General features: G+C 41.7%; 1 protein-coding gene across 3 annotated transcripts in view; it reads right to left on the reverse strand.

Moving 5' to 3' along the window:
- Nucleotides 1-22,432, reverse strand: part of LOC109911707 (sodium-coupled monocarboxylate transporter 1-like) — a 76,204-nt gene that overhangs the window by 11,884 nt on the left and 41,888 nt on the right. For all 3 annotated transcript variants that reach the window (XM_048612019.1, XM_048612017.1, XM_048612018.1), the window contains exons 6-11: nt 15,114-15,254; nt 13,999-14,128; nt 9,902-9,990; nt 9,663-9,772; nt 6,970-7,037; nt 4,599-4,685 (exon numbers count right to left, since the gene is read on the reverse strand). In XM_048612019.1, coding sequence (XP_048467976.1) covers nt 4,599-4,685; nt 6,970-7,037; nt 9,663-9,772; nt 9,902-9,990; nt 13,999-14,128; nt 15,114-15,254 — 625 coding nt within the window. The remainder of the gene's footprint in view (nt 1-4,598; nt 4,686-6,969; nt 7,038-9,662; nt 9,773-9,901; nt 9,991-13,998; nt 14,129-15,113; nt 15,255-22,432) is intronic.

A 22,432-nucleotide genomic window follows, 5' to 3' on the forward strand; every position in this document is an offset into this window, starting at 1 on the left:
ACATTCTCAATACAATGTGTAACAATTCAGCTATCAGTGTATACAGTGTCTTTTATAATGGTATCTCCTATCAGAACAGATTTCATTGTCAAGCAGGCCCTGAGTAACCACCACCTACACACACATTAGTACACCGAGTCAGTCATAGGCATGACATCCTTCAAAAAATCAAGCTCAAGGTTTGTTTCATACAGGTATACAAGTGATCACAAGTATTATTTGACCTGGTTTATCCCCCACTCAACTATTATTGTCAACAATGGTTCAATGGAGAGCACAGAGGGAATGCCAGAAGCAGCACTAGCCATACCTAAAAATGAGCTGTCAACCTGGTGAAGCTAACAAATAGGACTACTTGCATGCCAAACAACAGAAGCAGCAAGTGATAGACAGAGCTAAGTGATCCCAGAAACAACGTATCAGATCTAAGTTCTGCAGTCCTGCCAATCTAGTCATGAATGGTGGTGGACAATTAAACAAATCACTGGAGAAGGAGTTTCTGCCAACTTCCCCATTCTTAATGATGGAAGACCCCGCACATCAGTGTAAAAGACAAGGCTCAAGCAGTTGCAGCAATCTTCAGCCAGAAGTTCCGAGTGGATGATCCATCTCAGCCTCCTCCATTGGTCCTCAGTATCACAGATGCCAGTTTTCAGCCAATTAGATTCACTCCACTTGATATCAAGAAACAGTTGGAGGCATTGGATACTGCAAAGGCAATGGGCCCGAACAGCATTCCACAAAAGTACTGAAGATTCATGCTCCAGAATTTGCTGCACGCCTCGCCAATCTACCAATGTGGAATATTGCCCAGGCATGTCCTGTACATAAAAAACAGGAAAAATCCATCCTGGCCAATTACCACCCTTACTTCATCTTACTATCAGCTTATTCTCAATCATCAGCAAAGTGATGGAAGGTAACATTAACATCAAGCAACCACCATTTAGCAACAACCTGCTCACTGATGCCCAGTTTACATTGTTTCAGGACCACTCAGCTCCTGGCCTCATTACTGCCCTGGTTCAAACGTAGACAAAAGAGGTGAATTTAAGAGGTGAGGTGAAAGTGACAGAAAGGCCGCATTTGAGAAAGTGTGACATCAGGAGCTCTAGCAAACATGGAATCACGGGCAAGCTCTCTACTGGTTGGAATCATACCTGGCACATCAGAAGATGATTGTAGTTGTCAGAAGGCAGTCAACTTAGCTCCAGGACATCTCTGCGGGAGTTCCTCATGGTTATATCCTCGGCCCAACCATCTTCAGCTGCTTCATCAATGACCTTCCCTCCATCATAAGAAATGGAGATGTTCGCTGATGACAGCACAATATTAATCACGATTCACAACTCCTCAGATACTGAAGTAGTCCATGTTCAAATGCAATGAGATTTAGACACTATCCAGACTTGGGCTGACAAGTGGCAAGTACATTCACGTCACACAAATACCAGGTCATGACCATTTCCAATACGAAACAATCTAACCATTGCCCATTGATATTCAATGTGTTACCATCACTGAGTCCCCCACTATCAAAGCCTTAGCAATTATCATTGATTAGAAACTGAACTGGACTCACCATGTAAACACAGTGGCTACAAGAGCAGGTCAGAGGCTAGGAATACTGCTGCGAGTAACTCACTTCCTGACTCCCCAAAGCCTGTCCCACTTGCCTGGATGAGTTCAGCCCCAACAACACTCAAGAAGCTTGACACCATGCTGGACATGGTAGCCAGCTTGATTGGCACCACATCTATAGGTATCCACTCCCTCCACCACTCACGTTCGATATAAGCAATGTATACTATCTATAAGATGCCGTGCATCACCAACAATGCCTGGACACCATCTTCCAAACCCATGATAACTTCCATCTAGAGCGATAAGGGCAGCAGATACATGGGAACATCACCTCCTGCAAGTTCCCCTCCAAACTGCTTACCATCCTGACTTGGAAATATATTGCTGTTCCTTCACTATAGTTGGGTCAGAATTCTGTCCCTAAGGAGAAGGACTGTAGTGGTTCAAGGAAGCAGCTCACCATCACCTTCTCAAGGGCAACTAGGGATGGACAATATAAATACCAGCCTGCCTCCGATGCCAATGTCCCGCAAGTGATCAAAGAAAAAAAGTATACTTTTTATTCCACCTTCTACACTACTACTACTGAACACCTGTTCTCTTTTTTCAATTTGGAGCATGCCTTGTTTCTAATTTGGAAATAGAAAATCTATTTTTCTACCTCCTCTTTGAAGATCTCCTTTGCAGCACTAGAAAAGCTTTTTGCATGCTCGCTTTGCCATTGCTTTGTTTCTTGCACAATCCAAAAGATCTTGTCGCCGCCAGCAGTTACAATGTTGCTTCTGTTTAAGAGGTGCAAGTGGGATTTATGCAGTGCAGGTTAGATTTAGATTGTGCAGGTTAGCTTTAAATAAGTGTTAACAGACAACAATATTGCGCACTCAGCTAACGCATGCATTGCAATCACTCCAACACAGAGCTATCATTGCAATGAGCAAGCAGCACCAAGTTGGCATGCTGTCTGCATTCTCTTTGACTAATGTGGGGTAATTTCACATGATCCTCAAGTTGCTTTTGGGGTTATCTAATTTAACCTTGGGTTAGTGAATCCCAAAGATGTTAATCCGTTAAAAAAAACTGTATCTAATCACTTTATTACTTGAGTGTTATGCCTGCAGCTTCCTGTCTGCATCCAGACAAGTTCAAACTATGGTAACAGCTTTGAGATCCAAAAGTACATGTTTTAACTGTTGTACAAAGTAATTGCTTTGAAAGGGATAATGTTGAACGCTGCATTAAATTCAAACCAGTTTAAAGATGTCATACAAGTTTGGATAGGGATAAGGTTGAACATCTTAGGATCTCACGAAGTGAAGGTACAGAGGTCTCCTCATAGCCTGAGTCACAAATGTTTATCTCATTAGTGTATTGCTTAGAAAAGACATTTTGTTGAAGTTTTGTCTCTTGCACTCATCAAGACAATTTGTAAGAAATAATAAAGTAGCGGGAAAACACATTTCAACAATTTGAGAGGAGAGTGCTGATTTGTTGGCATTAGACGTCTGATTGGCAGAGAAGTTGCCATGAGAATACACCAGTTAATAGTTGCTGACAGTTAACTGTCAAGCTTTGTTTAAACTTAAACAGGTTGAAACTGACTAGTCAAGGTGTTGAGATGAAAAATGAACCAGGGAATGACTGTTACTTATTTTGTTACATTCTTTTTGTCTGCAAAGAACAGGATCTTGAGCAGTAATGAATGAGGCTTCCAGTATACATCTAATTGCAGCCCAACAGACAAACCTTAATCAATATCATGCAAAAAAATTACACTTTGTTTAAGATACAAGAGCCTCTTCTTGTTCAGTCACTCTATGATTGTAAATTGAACAGGCCCTTCGAAATAGTCCAGGAAAGAGGAATGGGGCAAAATTCTACAGACAAATACTCCTAAAAGCAGGTGTCATATTAGCATGGGAATGTGATAAATCCTACAAGGCCCATGGGTAATCACTAATTGATCTCTTGGTGGATTAAAAAAGGATGTTTTACTGCTGGAGGTCAGGAGGTTTAAAAAAAAACAAAAAAAAGTCACAGTGATTTTGGTGGTGGAGCAGTCACTCAGTTGTGCATTAGCACTTCTGGATAGAAAGAGAAAATACAAAGAAATAAAGCAGACACAGCTGTTTAAAGGCTCTTGTGATGCAGTCACAGGGTCCCTACTTCTGAGCCAGGGGACCCAAGTTCAAATCCCACCTGTGCCTAAGGTGTGTAACAAAATCTCTGAATAGGTTGATTCATTTTTAAAAAAGCAGACCCAGCATCAATACTCTTGATGCCTTTAGAGAGAGTGCAATCAAACCAAGGCTCTGTAAGGTGGAAGCATGGCATATGCCTTGTATTGAGGTTGTTGACTTGCTCGCCGAGCTGGTTGTTTTCATTCAGATATTTCATCACCATGCTAGGTAACATCATCAGTGAGGTCTCAGATGAAGCAATGTTGTTCTACTCCGCTTGAAATTTATGCTGTCCGGTCTGTTATGGTCAGTTGTGTCATTTCCAATTTTGTTCTGTATGGGTTTGTATGTGGGATCCAATTCTATATGTTTGTTCATTGCCTTATGGGTTGAGAACCATGCACCTAGGAATTCCCTTGCATGTCTATGTTTGTTTTAGGCTACTATTGAGCTACAGACCAGACATCCTCCTCAGACCCATTGTCTCCCTACCGGGCACACTTCGCACAACCTGGCCAAGGACCTACAACAGAATCACTTCATCGGAGGCCTCACTGATGCTGTTACCTAGCATGGTGATGAAACGTCTGAACGAAAACAAGCCAGCTCAGTGAGCAAGTCAACAACCACACCCACAACCCAAGCTACAAATCTTTACAAAAACCTTAACTATGCCTTGTACTTTTTAGCGTTCTTGATTTTCTGTACATTTTTGTCATTTTTAATGATTGATGTACCCAGACCCCCAAATCTCTTTAGACCTCTTTGTTCTAGTTCCTTCCCCCATTTTTTCCCATTTCACCTGTTCATCAACCTCTGATGTTTTCAGGTACTTACAACTGAATTAGCACAAGGCATTATCATGCCCAGCAGGAACAAGCCAAGCAATGGACCACCAACAATCCCAAATATAGTGAGGGCAGCCTGGAAAATAGAGGAGAAAGTGGAGGGCCGTTATGCTTGTATAATATCTGTTTTAAAAGGACAAACACTGACACCACTGAAGATCACCAGATTTATTTTAAATTCCTCTGCCTCTCAGTTTCAAATAGGTTTTAACCTTTTGTGACCAGAATAACTAGCTACCTTTGATTCTTAGGTAAATTTTATGCTGTAAAGTCCTGCTGCCGCTCTGATATTGGAATATTTTAGTGACATTTCCTGTTCTCTATTAAACTTGCTTCCTCCTGAAGGCACTGTCTGTATTCGTCCAGAATATTAATTTATTGGAAGCACTAAATCAGAAAATGTTTCTTAATAGACATGCAGATCAACGTAACCCTATAAAAATTGGGGTTGAACCTAGCACAAACTGAGAGGCAGGATTTTCAGCAGCGTCTGAGGGCAGGAATGGAGGTGGGCACATGGTTTCATGTCGCTCCTAGCGTGCCAATTTCCCAACTCCATTCTGTGCCAGTGTCAGCCTCCAAGTCACTGCATGTGGTGAGGGCCAGTTCAGCTGCATGGAAACAAGTTCCAAGTAGCAGACCAGGGATCAACACTCCAGGTAGACTTAGAGGCCTCTCAGTCTACTTGGATTGCAGCAGCAGGTATCCCACCACAATGGTGGCCTGACTGCAGAGGCCATTGCATATTTTAAACATAAAATATTTGCAGAGAGGATGCCACCATTTTGAAGTGCCCTCCCTCTCACATCTGCCGTGTTATTCTGCTGCTTTCAAGATGATTGGCTTCCTGTTAGCCCTCAAGCCTTGAGAGGGACTCATCAAAGGATGGCAAACCAACCTCTGGCTCCTAAATCACAATCAGCAATTATCTCCCACATAGTGAACTCCAGATCCCCATTTGAACCTGACAGCAGGGTTCAGATGTCCAAAGGGAATATCCTGTCCAAAAAATCGCAAGTAAATACAAGGTACAAAAAAGTAGCCCAATATAATTGCAAACTTATGATAATGGGGATAAATGTTCAGGCTTTATTCTGTAATTAATATTATCTGTTGCTGTTTAAGGGAAATCATTTCCTAGATATTCTCATCCAGTCTGATGCTAAATGTGAAATAGATTTCTCTTTACATGTGACTTAAGTCTGAAGTAGACCAATAAGTGTGAATTTAATAGAACTTACCTGTGTATTTTGTAAGGATGTGAAATGTAGAAATTTTTTCAAAGAACATAATTACACATAAATCTTATCAGGTGAAAGTTCCAACCTGCACTTCCATGTTTATTACTTTTACAGCCCATAATATGTGCATGATGATGGTGGTGACTCCCCTCTCTGTTTAGTGATTATGTTAAAAGCAAACATTAAAAAAGCATTAGCTTGCTTTTGGTTTAGAAAAATCAAAAGATGATTTTTGCTTAGGGAAGAAGAAACACATAGACTGAAAAGCTTGGAGGCAGTTTAGACTTGGCTGGTTCTAGATGTAAGAACAGTTTGTCCTGAAGAAATTTGTTATTTCAGAACTGTCAGGAAATAGGGCTTACCTCAATGCAAGGGTTTTAGTTTGAACATTTCAGACCAGAAGTGTTTAGTGAGAAACATGAATTGAAGCTAAGAAAGATTGAGCTCAGTGTGTGAATAATTTAGGAAGAGACGATGAGGCTGTCAATACTACGAATTGAAAGTAACCTTTAAGTCAAATCTATAGATGTGATTGAGATCTCTCTCTCTGGAAAGCTGCAAAGTGGTGTTGGGATAGGTTGGATTTAATTTTGATGTGTGTTCAAAATCTTCCAAATTATGTTCTATGCTTGGTTTGTTATATTTTATCTTAATTTCTTTCATGTAATAAACTTGCATTTTATTGTTAAAACCAAATTGACAGCTTTGCAGCTTATGTTTCAGTAAATGGCCACCATGACAATTTAAAAAAGACATGATCTATCAAGCTAGATTTCAGTCTGAAATCTGATTTATCCAGTACTGGGATCATATCAGCGGTTTTCTAAATTCCCTTACAAGTAGGGTAAAGCTGCAGTGCTAACCTGGCAACCTTTGACAATCTAACCATGGGATGTTGAAATCTCACATCATCCAGTAGGAATGGTTAGGGTGAGTGACAAATGTGCATTGCTGGAGAGTCGAGTGATTATATTCCTCAGCCAAATGTGTTATCCCAATAGTGGAGATTGAAATGAGAGAAAATTGCATTTATGGGCCTGAGCATTGGACATGCTGATGAAGAGTAAAATTCAGCAGAAGTGAAGCCTGGTTACATCTATTAGTTCAGGTGAATCCTACCTGTAGTATGCTTCCCATCAGAGAGGACAATGCAGCCATTCCAATGCAGATGACTCCAAACATTAAACCTATGAAACAAATAAGTAACTCATGTAGAAGAGTACATTCCTTTTAAACGCAGCATACACATTGCCAAACACAGTGATTTACAAAAAAAAGGTGGTCTTCATTCGACCGGCAAAATTTTAGAATCCGATTGGTTAAAAAAGAAATTTGAGTTAACACAGCTGGAGGGTAGTTCACAGAAAACTAAGACAGAATACTCAACTCAGGAATTTGGTAATTGAACTCTTTCATTTGTTTTTAAAAGCTACTCAAGCACTTAGTATTTAATTTAGTTTAGTTTCTTCCAATCTTAGTCAATGCTAACAAGCTATCTGCTTTTGGGAGCTACATAAGTTAATTAGGTACATATTTGAAGTTGATTCCCTGGCTAGCAAAGCCTAATTTGGGTAACAATGTGGAGTTCTAGCTGCAATACATACTGGAGGTTTTTGCTCATGCATGGAGTAGATAGGCCAGCTGGATGGTCTGCACATTCAGTGTACTGAACTTGGACTTTTGGTGACTGAGGGTATTTAGAGAAGCTGCTGTTCTAAACTTTGAAAGAACAAGAAGTGATCTGAGAAAGGTTTTGAGGGGCAGCGAGACATGAGAATAACTGGAGATAGGAGCAAGAAAAAATGTATTATATCAGAGGTGAGCATACAAGTAAACACAACCATTGTTTCAGCCTGTTCTTGCCCCACTGAGCTTATTTCTTCCTTTTTTGACTGCACTTCCCTCCCTTTGTTCAGTCTGTTTCCACTTATATTCGTGATTCTTCTGATGCTTTACATCAGTTCCACAATTTCGAGTTCCCTGCCACTAGCTGCCTCCTCTTCAGCATAGATGTATAATCCGTCTACATGTTCATTGCCCATCAGGATGGTCTGAATGCCTTCTGTTTCTTCCTTGAAAAGACACCTGAAGAGTATCCATTCACTGCCAGCTTTTTTCTTTCATGGAGTGTGCGGAATATTCATTATTTCAGTCCGCCTTTGGCCCCCACTCAACTGTTTATCTGATACATTGACGACATCATTGTTGCTGTTTCCTGCTGTCATCCAAAATTGAAAAAATGAATTGGTCTCCTTCTAATTTACATCTTTCCCTCACCTTCCCCTGGTTTGTTATGAGTTTTCCCTTCTTTCCTTGACTTCACCGTTTCCATTTCTGGGAACAGGATGTCCACCAATATGCATTATAAACCCACCAAATCCAACAATTACCTCGACTACACTTCCTCACACTTTGCTTCCTGCAAGGACACAATTCCATTTTCCCAGTTTCTCTGTTCTGTCACATCTGTTCTGATGATGACACCTTCCACTGGGGGGGCATCCAAAATGTTATCCTTTTACCACAGTCAAGGAAACTGTCTTCACCCTGGTTAACTGGGCTCTCAGCTTTGTCGATCATATTTTCTGTACTTTTGCTGTCACCTCTCCCCTCTCTTCCCCTTGCACCCCACCACTCTCCTCATTAAAAGGATCAACCTTTGCCATTTCTACCACATCCAACAGATGGCACCACCAAGCAAATCTTCACCTCCCCACTGCTGTCACCATTCTGCAGAGACTGTTCCCTCCACAATACCCTGGTCCACTCCTCCATCACTCCTAAGACAATCTCACTCCCCCATGGTATCTTCCCATGCAATTGCAGAAAATGTAACATTTGCCCTTTCACCTCCTCCTTCCTCACCTCTCCAAGGCCCCAAACACTTCATCCAGGTGAAGCACCATTTAACTTGAACTTTTTTCAATCTAATCTATTGTATTTGCTGCTCACAATGCAGTCTCTTTTACATCGGCAAGACCAAGCACAGACTGGGTGAACACTTTGTGAAACTCCTCTGCTCTGTCCATAAGAATGATCCCAACCTTCCAGTTGCTTATCGTTTCAATAAGCCATCTTGCTCCCATGCAAACATTTCCATTCTTAGCCTCCTACAGTCTTCAAGTGAAACAAGAATCATGTGTTTATGAGGTGGAGGAACAACACCTCATCTTCCCCTTAGGCACCTTGCAGTCTTGAGGAGTTCAACAGCTAACAATTTTAGAGCATGCTCTCTGCTCTCCAGTTTGATCACAATCCCTCTCCTCCTCCACTCCCCCCACTCCGTCTTCTTTTCACACCTATCATTTATACCCGTTTTACATAAGTATGTCCCCTTTATCACCATTAGCACTTCCTTTGTCTTTTGCTGTGGGGGGGTGCTTGTCATCTATTCAACTTGCTCCGCCTACCTTCTTTTTAAACATAAACCCAACAATTTTCCAGCTCTTTTCAGCTCTGAAGAAGATTCGTATTGGACCTGAAATGATAACTCTGTTTCTTTCCCCACAGATGCCTGACCTGCTGAGTTTCCCCAGCACTTTCTGTACTTATTTAAGAATTCCAGCATCTTCAGTACTTTGCTTTCACTTGACTCTGGGAATTTATCTGTCAGAGCCGCACACGAATGTCATCCCCTTATCAATGCACCGCCTACTCGTTATAATATGTAGGCCCACATACTGAGCTACGAGTACAGATTGGCCTTCATTTTCCAGTCGAGAACTGGATCAACTACCAGTTCGACTAAAATTCCAACCTGGAAGTGGTTTTTACATGTATCTGAACATTTGTAACCACAAAATTCTACTTACTGAGTCCCTTTGTGACCCAAGAAAGTTTCTGCTCCGATAAACTGATATATGGTTTGATGATGTCCTCCAGTGTGACAGCAGCCAATGCATTGATGCTAGAAGAAACCGTACTGAAAAAAAAATCAATGAAAGAGAATCAGGACTTCAACACTGAAAGAAACAGCATTAGAGAGAGATCAATTAGAAAGAACAAGGACATTAACATTGAGGATTATTGAATGGATTCAGATGTACAGTACCTCAAAGTCCCACTGTATGCGGCTGCCACAAAGAGTCCTGGAACGCCAGGATAATCCCTCATAATATCCATCACCAGGTATGGGAGCAACTAGAACACAAGAGTATAACAAAACCTGATTTAGCACATTAAGACCCATTTGCAGGGAGCCTTTTCTACCCCATCTGATGTGGCAAATTCCTAAGGAATACTGCTCATTGCAGTCTATTCAAGCAAAATCCTTGGCAAATATTACCCTTCCCAGTTTGCTCAAGCAAGAACACTAACAAATACTGCCCATCCCAACCTTTATACGCTATACTCCTGATGTTTCAATAAGCAGTCCATTCTTCCTGAAAAATATCATCTGTCTCAGTCTGTTCAAGTGAGATTCTGAGGGAATCCTGTCACTGAAGCAAAATTCAGTCAACAAAGACAAAAATTGCTGGAGTAACTCAGCTCGACTGGCATTTCTGGAGAACTGATTGTAGCTAGGAAAAGGTTGGTATACAACCTGAAGTTGGGGTAAGGGAAGGGGAGACGGGTCAGGAGTAAATGATAGGTGGAGATGGAGCCCAGAGAGAGAGGATAGCAGTTGGACAGACAAAGTAATGGGTAACAATCACTCTGGGGAAATCAATAGCTGCTAATGAGGACCATTGGGTTAGTTGTACTACCACCTTACCTGTGGATTGAGATAAGGGCATAGAGAAGGTGCTCATGCCCTAAAATTAGTGAACTCAATATTGGGTCCTGAAGGCTGCAGGGTCCCAAGCAAAAAATGAGATGCAACTCCTCCAGCTTGTGCTGAGCTTTGCTGGAGCATTGTAGAAAACCCTGAGAGAGATGTCGGCCAGGAAACACAGTGGTTCATTGACATGGCAGGCTTTAGGAAGCTCAGAGTCATTTTTGAGGACAAAATGTAAGTGTTCTGCAAAGCTCAGTCTGTGTTTTGTCTCCCCAGTGTAGAGGAGACCACATTGTGAGCATTAAATACAGAAGACTAGATTGAGTGAAGTGCAGAGTAAATCATTGCTTCACCTGGAAAGTGAATCTGGGACCATGCACAGTGAGGAGCGAAAAAGTAAATAAGTAGATGTTACATCTCATGCGATTGCATGGAAAGGTGCCGTGGCGGTCTGTAGAGGTGTTGAGAGTGGAAAAGGAGTGAATCAAAGTGTCCTGGAGGGAATGGTCCCTGCAGAGGGCTGACAAGGGAGGGGAATATGTGTCTGGAGGTGGCATCCTGCTGGAGATGATGGAAATGATGGTTAATAATACTTTGTACGTGGATACAGGTGCGGTGGTAAGTGAGAACCGGGGAACCCCATCACTGTTATCGGAAGGAAGAGAAAGGATGAGGGCCGAAGTGCAGGAGACAAGACAGACATGGCTGAGGGCTCTGTCAACCATGATAATGGGGAATCCTCAGTTGAGAAAGAAGGTGGACATTTCAAAGCTCCCCACCCCTCCCCCACCTCCACAACCTTCCAGAAGCTGGCATCATCAGGACAGGAGGCAGAGAAACTGAGAGAATGTAATTGAGTTTTTACAGGAAGTGTTTTTTGAGCATGTATAGTCCAGGTAACTGAGAGGGGGAGGGGGACGTTTAGTGGTTTTGAAGTGGATATTGGTGGCCAGCCTATCCCCAGAAATGAAGACAGAGCTGTTGAGGAAGGAGAGGGAGGAGTCAGTGCCAAAATCCCGTAAAACCTGCAAATGACCTGGGACTTCTCCAGAGTCATCTTTTATACCTGTAACTTCAGTTTGGACCAGTCAGAAGGGACAGAAGAGTCTGCTGAATGAGTACGGATTGGGTTTCCCTAGGAATACATGATACATCGAGATTAAGATGGATGCACATCATACTCTACAATTACAAAATTATCCTGGGTAATCCCAAATGGTACTTGCTCAAGCACTTTCTTGGGGAATATTATCTATTCTGTACTTGAGAGATATTTCTGGGATTGCTTATGATTTAGAGCCTTAAGAATTTCATCTGACTGATACAAAACCAGTTTGCAGGTGCTTTCTTCCCCAGAGAGTGGTGAACCCATGAAATTCTCTGCCATAAAATGTGTTTGAGGCCAAAACATGTTTTTAAGGAGTTCGATAGGGTTCTTAGTGTTAAATGGATCAAAGGGCATTTAGCCACATCATTAGCCACTGTCATACTGAATGTCAAAGCAAATGGCCTACTCCTGCTCCTGTGATAAGAGCTATATATGTGTATAAATATCATTTCTAGCATTTGGATTTCAAAATAGTGGCATACAGGTGGGTTACTTGGGGAAGGGCTTTCCAAAAAAAATCTAAGTCTGACAATCCTTTCAGAACAGTGACTTACTTCAGTATTTGCCTTAGAGTACAGAGCCGTTGGCGTATGAATGGAAGATTTCTGTACTGTGCTGGTTTATGCCAGGGAGTATAAACATTGAAGGCCAATGGATTCCTTTTGGCTCAGAATAATTAAAGTTTGGTTTTAGCTTTGGAAACTCAGTGACTGATTGCATTCAGGCAGTTTGGAGGAGACAGAACGAGGGTGGAAAAAAGTTTAGTTTCTCTCTGAGAAAGGAGTAATGGACCATTTTAGGGAAAACAGTTACTTCAGTATAAAACTTTAGCTTGTGAAACTTCCAGACCAGATGTGTTTGGTTGTAAATCTGCACATTATTAAAAGACTGAGAAAGTCTAAACTCTGAGTTTTGTATGTATTCTTGTAAGAAAACTTCACAACTCATAGAACAGAACTGGGGAGAATCAGTTGAGTTGAACCTAAAGATTTGATATAATGGGCTACGTTATCTGGATTTGAGTCTCTGCAATAAATATTATCAGTAAATGGGATGAGAGTTCATTTTACTGTGTGTTCTAGGAACTTTCAAATTTGTTTAAATAGCAGAGTTTGGTTTCTTTCTTCTTCTGTCTTTAAAGAAACTCTACTGCCTCATCAGACTATGTTTCAGTAAATAACCACAATTTCAACTAAAATAAAAAATGGTTCTATCAAGCTAACTTTCTTTCTGAGATCTGACCTTTGCTGTAGTACTAGGGATAATAACAACAGGAAAAGGCTAGCAGTAATCCACAGTGAGTATGTTTTTCCTCCAGCAATATCGTAAAGGGCCAGGGAAGTCATTGGTTAAATGGGAGGAGTGTGTTTGGTACATTCTCTACTGAGTGGTGGATGAATTTGGAGTGGGATGTTAAAACAGACGTTAGAACCCAGAATTTCTGAGTGCACAGTGCCTAATGGCAGGTACAGCTGAGAGCCCTAGACACATGAAAATGACCACTTCCAGTTTAGCAACTGGTACACAACTAGGACAGAAGAGGCACAAGAGGGCTGACCACTAAAATTCTCAACCAAAAATTCTTTCACCAAAAGAAAGCTTGAATTTTTCTTTAATCCCCCTCTGCCAACTACACAGGATGATAGATAGAGGATAGCCAGACCTGACCCAATTGGAAGAGGTCTAACTTCTATAGGATGAGAAGGAATCTAGCCAGGATTACAGGAAATTAAATTGTGACATGAAAAACTGTCATAGAACAATGGTTAGTCTTTATAGAGGAGATGTTTCACATTCAGGTGAGATACATTCCAACAAGGGCAAAAGGCAGAGGAACCAAAGCCAGGGTCTGCTTTGACAGGAAGATACTCAAACGGAAGGCGACTTGATAGAAGTTTAAAAAATAATGAGAGGTATGGATAGAGTTTATGGTAGTTGTCTTTTTCCTAGGATGGGGGATTTCAAGACTAGAGGGCACATTTTTTAAGGTGAGAGGAGATTTAAAAAAGACATGAGTGGCAATTATTTTCCCAGATGGTGGTTTGCATGTGGAATGACCTTCCTGAGGCATGGGGGCAAAATGTTTAATGCAGTGAGTAGTAATCACCTGGAATTCACTATTCCTGAGGAAGCCGAGATAGTTAATGATTTTACAGGATACTTGGATAGGTGCCTGACGGAGATAAACTTGCGGAATATTTGGTCGTGGAGCAGGGGAATATGACTGACTGAATTGTTCTGCAGAGACCTGGCATGAAGCCAATGGGTTGCATGCCCTCCTGAGCTGTAAGGATACTTGATGACCTCACCACTGGCAGCTTACCTGGTCTGGTGCTTTGATTTTCTTCTCAGTCAGGGGGTCACATTCGTGATAAATAGAATACATAGTGAGCCCAGTAAACACCGCACAGAAGGCTGTTATCCATAAGCCAACCATGTTGAGGTAGAGAGATCTGAAATAAAGAAAATCTGAGAATGGCAGCTTCAAGAGACAGGAAGTGAAAAGATCAGAACTTATTCAAACCTTATACGTTAAAATTAATTAAGATAGTACAGCCTAGGGGGGATTAAGACAGAGTCTCAGCTGTGGACCATTTGTAAACAGTCTACAGATATCAATTTTTCAGAGCTTGTGACATGTCTAAGACTGATCAGATACCACAGCACAATGGTAAAATCTTCTTTAAAAGACCTTCAACACAGACAGAATAAAAGACACAGATATTGCAGTGATTGCACTAATGAAAAGCTCTGCACACTTTTAATGGAAGAAAATCCATATTCCTTTTAAAGTGTGTTGTGCCTAGACCTATCATATCAAATCAGTGAATCCTGATCAATATGTGTTTGTACAGCTATTACAGTATTACAAGGGCAGTATGGTGGCTTCATGGTTAGCTCATAATGTCAGATACCTGGGTTTGATTCCACCCTTGGGTGACTGTCTGTGAGGAGTTTGCCAATTCTCCCAGTGTCTGTGTGGGTTCCCTCCAGGTGATCCAGTTTCCTCCCACAGTCCAAAGATGTGCAGCCTGGGATTGGCCCTGGGAAATGCACAGTTACAGCGATAGGGTCTGGTAGGGTGCTCTTCAGAATGTCAGTATGGACTTGATGGGCCAAATGGCCTGCTTCCATGTGGGGTTTCTATGATTCTATCAAATTCTAATTGATACTACAGTTTATTTCTGAATTTAACAGCTTCTGGTGGTTTGATTAGATTAAACCTTAGGCTGGGGTTTCCTCTGCACTGTATTACAAACAGGATAATGATTGGGACCAGTGGAGAGGAGCTGGTGCCATGGTCAAAGAATACCTGGAGACTGTGGGCAACATGATGTTGTTTTATTTGTAGCACCTGTAACATAACCACCGCTGAAATATTTGAGCCCCATGTTACATACTGCAATAGACGCAGGCAACTGTAGAGCTGATACTTACAGCTTAGCCTCAAACTGGTTTCTACAAGCAATGTACCGCTGAACCTGAGACTGATTGATGCCATAAATAGCTGTCCACATAAAACTTCCACCAACCACGATCGTCCAGAAGGTGTGTCGTCTTAATGGATTTGGATCAAAGCTGAAAATAGACAAGCAAACAGTGGTGAGGATCCATTGTTCAATTTGCTGTAGATTTATTGTTGGACTAACAATGAGACTGAAGAGACAAGCAAAGTACTGCCATTTTGCTCACTCATCTGGCAGTACAGCACAGTGCTGAGGCAGTGCTGCCTGTTCAAAAGAAGATCCCTTTGATCGTATATGGAATGAGCTGCCAGTGGAAATGGTGGAGGCTGGTCCAATTACAACATATAAAAGGCATCTGGATGGATATGTGAATAGGAAGGGTTTAGAGGGATATGGGCCAAATGCTGGCAAATGGGACTAGGTTAATTTAGGATATCTGGTCGGCGTGGATGAGTTGACCGAAGGATCTGTTTCACAGCTGTACAGCTCTATGACTCTATATTGGCATTTATTTGTGGCCCTAGCTGACAGTTCTGTTCAGGAAATATAGATAGCTTGTATGTTATCATCCAATAATACAACACTTTTCAAAATTTCACAATGTCCCAAATAGCTAATTACATACTCTTGAAGTGAACCCCACTGCTTTTTTTTGAAAGATGTGATGGAATAATTTACGGCCACCTGAGAGGGCAGACAGGGCATCAGTTTAATGTCTCCTTTAAAAGGCAACATGCCTGACAATTCAGCACTCTCTCTGCATAGCACCAAAATATCACATTGGAGTATGGGCTCAAATTTCTGCAATAGATCTTGACAATGCAACACAACTTGAATATGATCAGGAAGATCTTGTGCCAACCATACCACAAAAACACCTTTCAGAGATAGTAGGAACTGCAGATGCTGGAGAATCTGAGATAACAAGGTGTAGAGCTGGATGAACACAGCAGGCCAAGCAGCATCAGAGGAGCAGGAAAGCTGACGTTTCGGGCCTAGACCCTTCTTCAGAAATGGGGGAGGGGACTTCACAAGCTTCAAAATCTCCCCTCCCCCTACCGCATCCCAAAACCAGCCCAGCTTGTCCCCGCCTCCCTAACCTGTCCTTCTTCCCACCTATCCCCGCCTCCCACCTGAAGCCCCACCCCCATCTCCTACCTACTAATCTCATCCCGCCCCCTTGACCTGTTCGTCCTCCCTGGACTGACCTATCCCCTCCCTAACTCCCCACCTACACTCACCTTTACTGGCTCCACCCCCACCTCTTTGACCTGTCTGCCTCCTCTCCACCTATCTTCTCCTTTATCCATCTTCTATCCGCCTCCCCATCTCTCCCTATTTATGTCAGAACCCCCTTCCCTTCCCCCATTTCTGAAGAAGGGTCTAGGCCCGAAATGTCAGCTTTTCTGCTCCTCTGATGCTGCTTGGCCTGCTGTGTTCATCCAGCTCTGCACCTTATTATCCCACAAAAAAACCTGATAATTTCCTCTCTTCTGTGATCTTGTACAACGTTGCTGCTGTATTTGCCAATGTAATAACAGAGACTGTAAATCGAATCAATTATGTGTGAAATGTTGTATAAGGTGATGAATCTGATGGGGTTCATGTTTGTGTTATAGTTACTGATGTCAGACTGTAAAAGATTATATACAGATAGTCTCCAGGTTGCATCAGGGTTCCTTTCTGAAGTCTGTTCATGAAATGATTTGTACACAAATTTAACACAATGCAGCACATTATAAAGGAACCATTTGCAAGTACAGGAAATGCTCATATGTTGGATTTTTAAAATTGCATCCTGAATGAGATCACAATCTTAAGTACGAGCGTTCTTAAGTTGGACGTTCATATATTGCGGACTACTGTATTTTCTTTTTTGGGACTATAAACTGAAACAGAAGTTGGACTGATATAAAAGAAAAACCAGAAGATCTTTGCAACTTGAAAATCAAATGTTGCATATTTTTGAGCTATGTAATACCATGTTGATTTTTGAAGCGTAAGAGGGAGGATTCGATATTGACCCAAAGCAAGAATCTTTCGAGTTAATGAAATACTGCCTGACGACAACCTTCTGGTTGAGCTGCAGAGTTAAAAAGCAGTAAGTGCCAGAAGAGGAAATGTCCAAAACCCACAATCAGAAAGTATCCATCTCTGCCTCGCTGTCTCCCTTTGTGTGGGAGGAAGACAGAAAAACCTCAACAGATTAAAAGAAAGAATTCTAAAAGAATTATAAAAAGATAATCATCACCCTACAGACAACATCATGTCTTCATTGCAAAATCAAAGGACTGCGAAAATAATGTAACAAAGACTATTGCCTGTTTGTTTTTCTGTTTTTTTTGCCAATTTACTTTCATGACCAAGTTTTGCCCTCTTTATTAGCTTTTTTTGTCATTGGCTACCGGTTCCTAAAAGAAAAATTTCCAATCCTCTGGTGTCTCACTAGTTTTCACTGTTTTATAAGCCTTGGCTTTTGATTAGATACTCTCCTTGTTAACTTTGTTAACCAGGGATGGTTCATCCTTTTCTTTTTGACCAGAATAATCTTTGCTGAGTATTATGAAATATCTTCTGAAATATCTCCCACTCCTTATCCATTAATTTTCCCCTTAGTCAACTTTCCCAACCTCTTTAGCCAATTGTTTCTTCATACACAGAAATTGACCCATTAAAGTTTAGGACAGTCGCTTGAGCCCCACGTTGATCTCCCTCAAAATGAATTTGAAATTCGACCATTCTGCAATCATTACCCCCAGGACAATCCTTAACCTCAAGGTTGCTTATTAATCCTGCTTCATTGTACATTACTATATCTTAAATAGCCTGTTCCCAGGCATGTTGTATAATGTACTGCTCTGAGAAACAATCCCTGATGAAGTCTACAAATTTGGCTTCCATATTACTTTTGCCCATCTGAATTATGCTGTCAAAATACAATCGTCCGTGACAATTGTAACACTCTTCTGACATGCCTCCATTACTTTCCCTACTTATACTTTGTCTTACAGTGAGGCAACTCTTTGAGGATCTGTATACAACTCCTACCTGTGACTTATTTCAGTTGCCCTTCCCTATTTCTGCCCAGGAGAGAGAATTATTCAGTAAAACAATGATTAAAGCAGGAATCATTAGTAATACTGCAGACTGTGAGATTAATGCAGCGAAACTGCAAAAGGTGTAGAAATTTTCAATTTTACCCCAAAATGGCTGGAACCTTCTGTTTTAAACACAGAACAGAATGAAACACTCAAGAACAGTAGCAGTGGAGATGCAATGACTAAGCGATATTATCAGTAGACTATTACTTCAGAAACTCAGCCAATATACTGGGGATATGGGTTCAAATCCTGCCATTGCAGATGGTGGAATTTTAATTCAATAAATATCTGGAATTAAGAATCTAATGAGGACTTCCAATTGTCAGAAAAATACACCTGGTTTACAACCGTCTCCTCGGTCTTCCTCCAAATATTATTCAACATGGACTACTGATTCATCAATTGAGGGAGGATGGTATTTAGTTAGGAGGTTTCTTTGCCCATGTTTAACCTGATGACATGAGAGTTCATGGGGTCCAGAGTCAATGTTGAGGACTCCCAGAGCAACTCCCTCCCAACTGTATACCACAATGATTCCTTAACTGGTCTGGCCTAGATATGGCTCCAGGTCCACAGCAATGTGATTGACTTTCAATGGCTCTCTGAAATGGCCTGGCAAATCACTCAGTTGTATCAATTGCTATAAAGTCTCAAAAAAAGGAATAAAACCAGATGGACCATCTGGCATCAACCTAGCCACTGGAAACGACAATGGCATAAACAACACTGCTAAGTCCTCCATACTAATGTCTGGAGTCTAGTGCCAAAATTCAGAAAGCGATCTCATGAACTAGTCAAACAACAACCTGACAGAGTCACACTCACAGAATCATACCCTACTGAAAATTTCCCATACACCACCATCACCATCATTGAATATGTCCTCTCCCACTGCAAGACAGACCTAGCAGAGGTGGCAGGACAGTGGCATACAGTTGAGAAGGAATTACTCTGAGTCGTCAACATTGACTCCAGACTTAATGAAGTTTCATGGCATCAGCTTAAACATGGGAAAGGAAACTTCCTGCTGATTACCACATACTGACCTCCCTCAGCTGGTGAAGCAGTATTCCTCCTTTTTTTTCATTTGTTCACGGGATGAGGGTATTGCTGGCTAGGTTGGCATTTATTGCCCATCCCTAATTGGCCAGAGAGAAGTAAGAGTCAACCACGTTGCTGTGGGTCTGGAGTCACACGACAACAGTTTCCTTCCCTAAAGGGCAATAGTGAACCAGATGGGTTTTCCGACAATTGACAATGCATTCATGGTCATCATTAGACTCTTAATTCCAGATTTTTATTGAATTCAAATTCTATCCTCTGCCATGGCAGCATTCAAACCTGGGTCTCCAGAACATTGCCCAGGTCTCTGGATTAACAGACCAGTGATAATACCACTAGGCCGTTGCCTCCCCTATTACGGCAATAACACTGAAGACTTGTGCTCCAGAGCTAGCTGTTCCCATAGCCAGGCTGTTCCAGACAGATACAAATCTAGCATCCACCCAACAATGTGGAAAACTGCCCAGATATGCACAAAAAGCAGGATAAATCCAACCTGGCAAATTACTGTCCCTTTAGTCTTCTCTCCATCATCAATAAAGTTTTGGAAGGTGTTATCAACTGTCCTATCAAGCAGCATCTTCTCTGCAATAACTTGCTCAGTGATGCCCAGTTTGGGTTCTGCCAGGGCCACTCAGCTCCTGTCCTCATCACAACCCTGGTTCAAACATGGACAAAAGAGCTGAATTCTAGAGGTAAGGTGAGAGTGACAGCCCTTGACATCAAGGCTGCATTCGACTGACTGTGGCATCAAGGAGCCCTAGCAAAACTGGAATCAATGGGTATCGGGGGCAACCGCTCTGCTGGTTGGAGTCATACCCGGCACATAGGAAGATGGTTGTGGTTGTTGGAGGTCAATCATCTCAGCTGCAGGAAATCTCTGCAGGAGTTCCTCAGGATAGGGTCCTAGGTCCAAACATCTTCAGCTGCTTCATCAATGACCTTCCTTCATCAACAGGTCAGAAGTGGGGATGTTCATCAATGTATTCAGCACCATTTGTGACTCCTTAGACACTGAAGCTGTCCATTTTCAAATGCAACAAGACCTGGACATTATCTAAACTTGGGCAACAAGTGGTAAGTAACACACATGCCACACAATACCAGGCAATGATCATTTCCAATAAGAGATGATTTAACCACTGCCTTCTGACATTCAGTCACAATAACATCATTGATTCTCCCATTATCAACATCCTAGAAACTTAACTGACCTCACCATATAGATACAGTGGCTACGAGAGATGGCTTGGAATAGTGCAGCGAGCAACTCATGCCTTGACTCCCCAAAGCCTGTCCATCATCTACAAGGCACAAGTCAGAAATGTGTTGGAATGTTCCCCGTTTTGTCTGGATGAGTGCAGCTTCAACAAGAATCAAAAGCTTTTTTTAAAAAAATTCACTCGTGGGATGTTGATATCGCTGGCTGGGCCAACGTTTATTGCCCATCCCTAATTGTCCAGAAGACAGTTAAGAGGCAACTTCGTTGTTGTGGCTCTGGACTCACATACAGATAAGAATGGCAGGTTCTTTCCCTAAAGGCCATTAGTGAACCAGATGAGTTTTACTAACAATTGGCAACAATTACAAGGTCATCATGAGACTCTTAATTCCAGATTTTTAAAAAAATGAATTCAAATTCCACCAGTTGCTGTGGCAGGATTCATAGTGGGGCTCTCGATAATCACAATGGTACCACTGGGCCATCACCTCTCCTCATCCAGTACAAAGCAGCTTGCTTCATTGGTACCACATCCACAAACATCCACTCTCTCCACCATTGATGTTCAGTAGCATCTATAAGATGCACTGTAGAAATTCACCAAAGATCACTTCAATCTGGAAGGACAAGGGCAACATTATGTGGGAACACCAGCACCTGCAAGCCACCCTCCAAGCCACTCACCATTCTGCTATTCTTTCAGCGTTGCTGGGTCAAAATCCTGGAATTCCTTACCTAACAGCGTTGTGGATCCACCTACAGCACATGAAGTGCAGCAGTTCAAGAAGGCAGCTCTCAACCACCTTCTTAAGGGCAATATGAGTTGGCAATAAATGCTGGCCCAGCTAGCCATGCTCATGTCCCATGAGTAAATGAAAAGAAAAGCAGAACTTTGTGTGATTGTGAAATCAACATATTTTAAGCAACCAAAATATATAACTATAGGAGGAAGACATTGCATGACAATTAATGTTAATAAGAAGACTTATTTGCAGAGATGACAAGATTGGAAATCTTGGATAAAATAAGGACATCTTGGATAAAATAATTTCCAAGATATAGAATAGCTTCCAAATTAGATACCAAGACCATAAGATCATAAGACATAGGACCACAGACATATTCCAAATGTTGTCTGACCAGAGACTTATACAGCCTCAGCACTACATTTCTGGTCTTGTTTCCTAGCCCTCTTGAAATAAGTGCTAACATTGCATTTGCCTTCCTACCTACTGAAACTGAAACTGCATGCTAACCTTAAGAGAATCCTGAGCTAGGACTTCAAAGGCCCTTTGTGCTTCAGATTTCTAATGCCTTTGAAGGTTTAGAAAATAGTCTATGCCTCTATTCTTCCTACCAATGTCATAATCACACACTTTCCCAAATTGTATTTGTTCTGCCACTTCTTTGCCCACTCTCCTAGCCTGTCCAAGTTCTTCTGCAGTCTCCCTGCTTCATCAACACTACCTGCCCCTCCACCTATCTATGTGCCATCTACAAACGTACCAATAATGCCGTCAGTTTCTTCATCCTGATCATTGGTGTAGAATGTGAATAGTTGCGGTCCCAACACAGACACCAACGAAACTCCAAAGGTTAGCTCGCGTACTCTCATATTTCACCTTTACACTCCTCTTTGGTTTTGTTAGTTATTCTCTGCTGGTTTTTAAAAGCTTCTCAATCCTCTGCCATCCTGTAAAAGATCCCTTTCTCCCCACTCTCTGCCTTCTGCCAGTTAGCCAAACCTCTATCCATACTAATACCTTGCCCCTAACACCAGGGGTTCTTATCTTATTTAGTAGCCTCCTGTGCAGCACCTTGTTAGAAGTCTTCTGGAAATCCAAACAGATTATATTCATTGGCTCTTCTTTGTCTAACTTTCACATTACCTCCTCAAAGAATTTT

The sequence above is a fragment of the Rhincodon typus genome, chromosome 25, assembly GCF_021869965.1.
Source record: "Rhincodon typus isolate 14 chromosome 25, sRhiTyp1.1, whole genome shotgun sequence".
Taxonomy (NCBI): Eukaryota; Metazoa; Chordata; class Chondrichthyes; order Orectolobiformes; family Rhincodontidae; genus Rhincodon; species Rhincodon typus.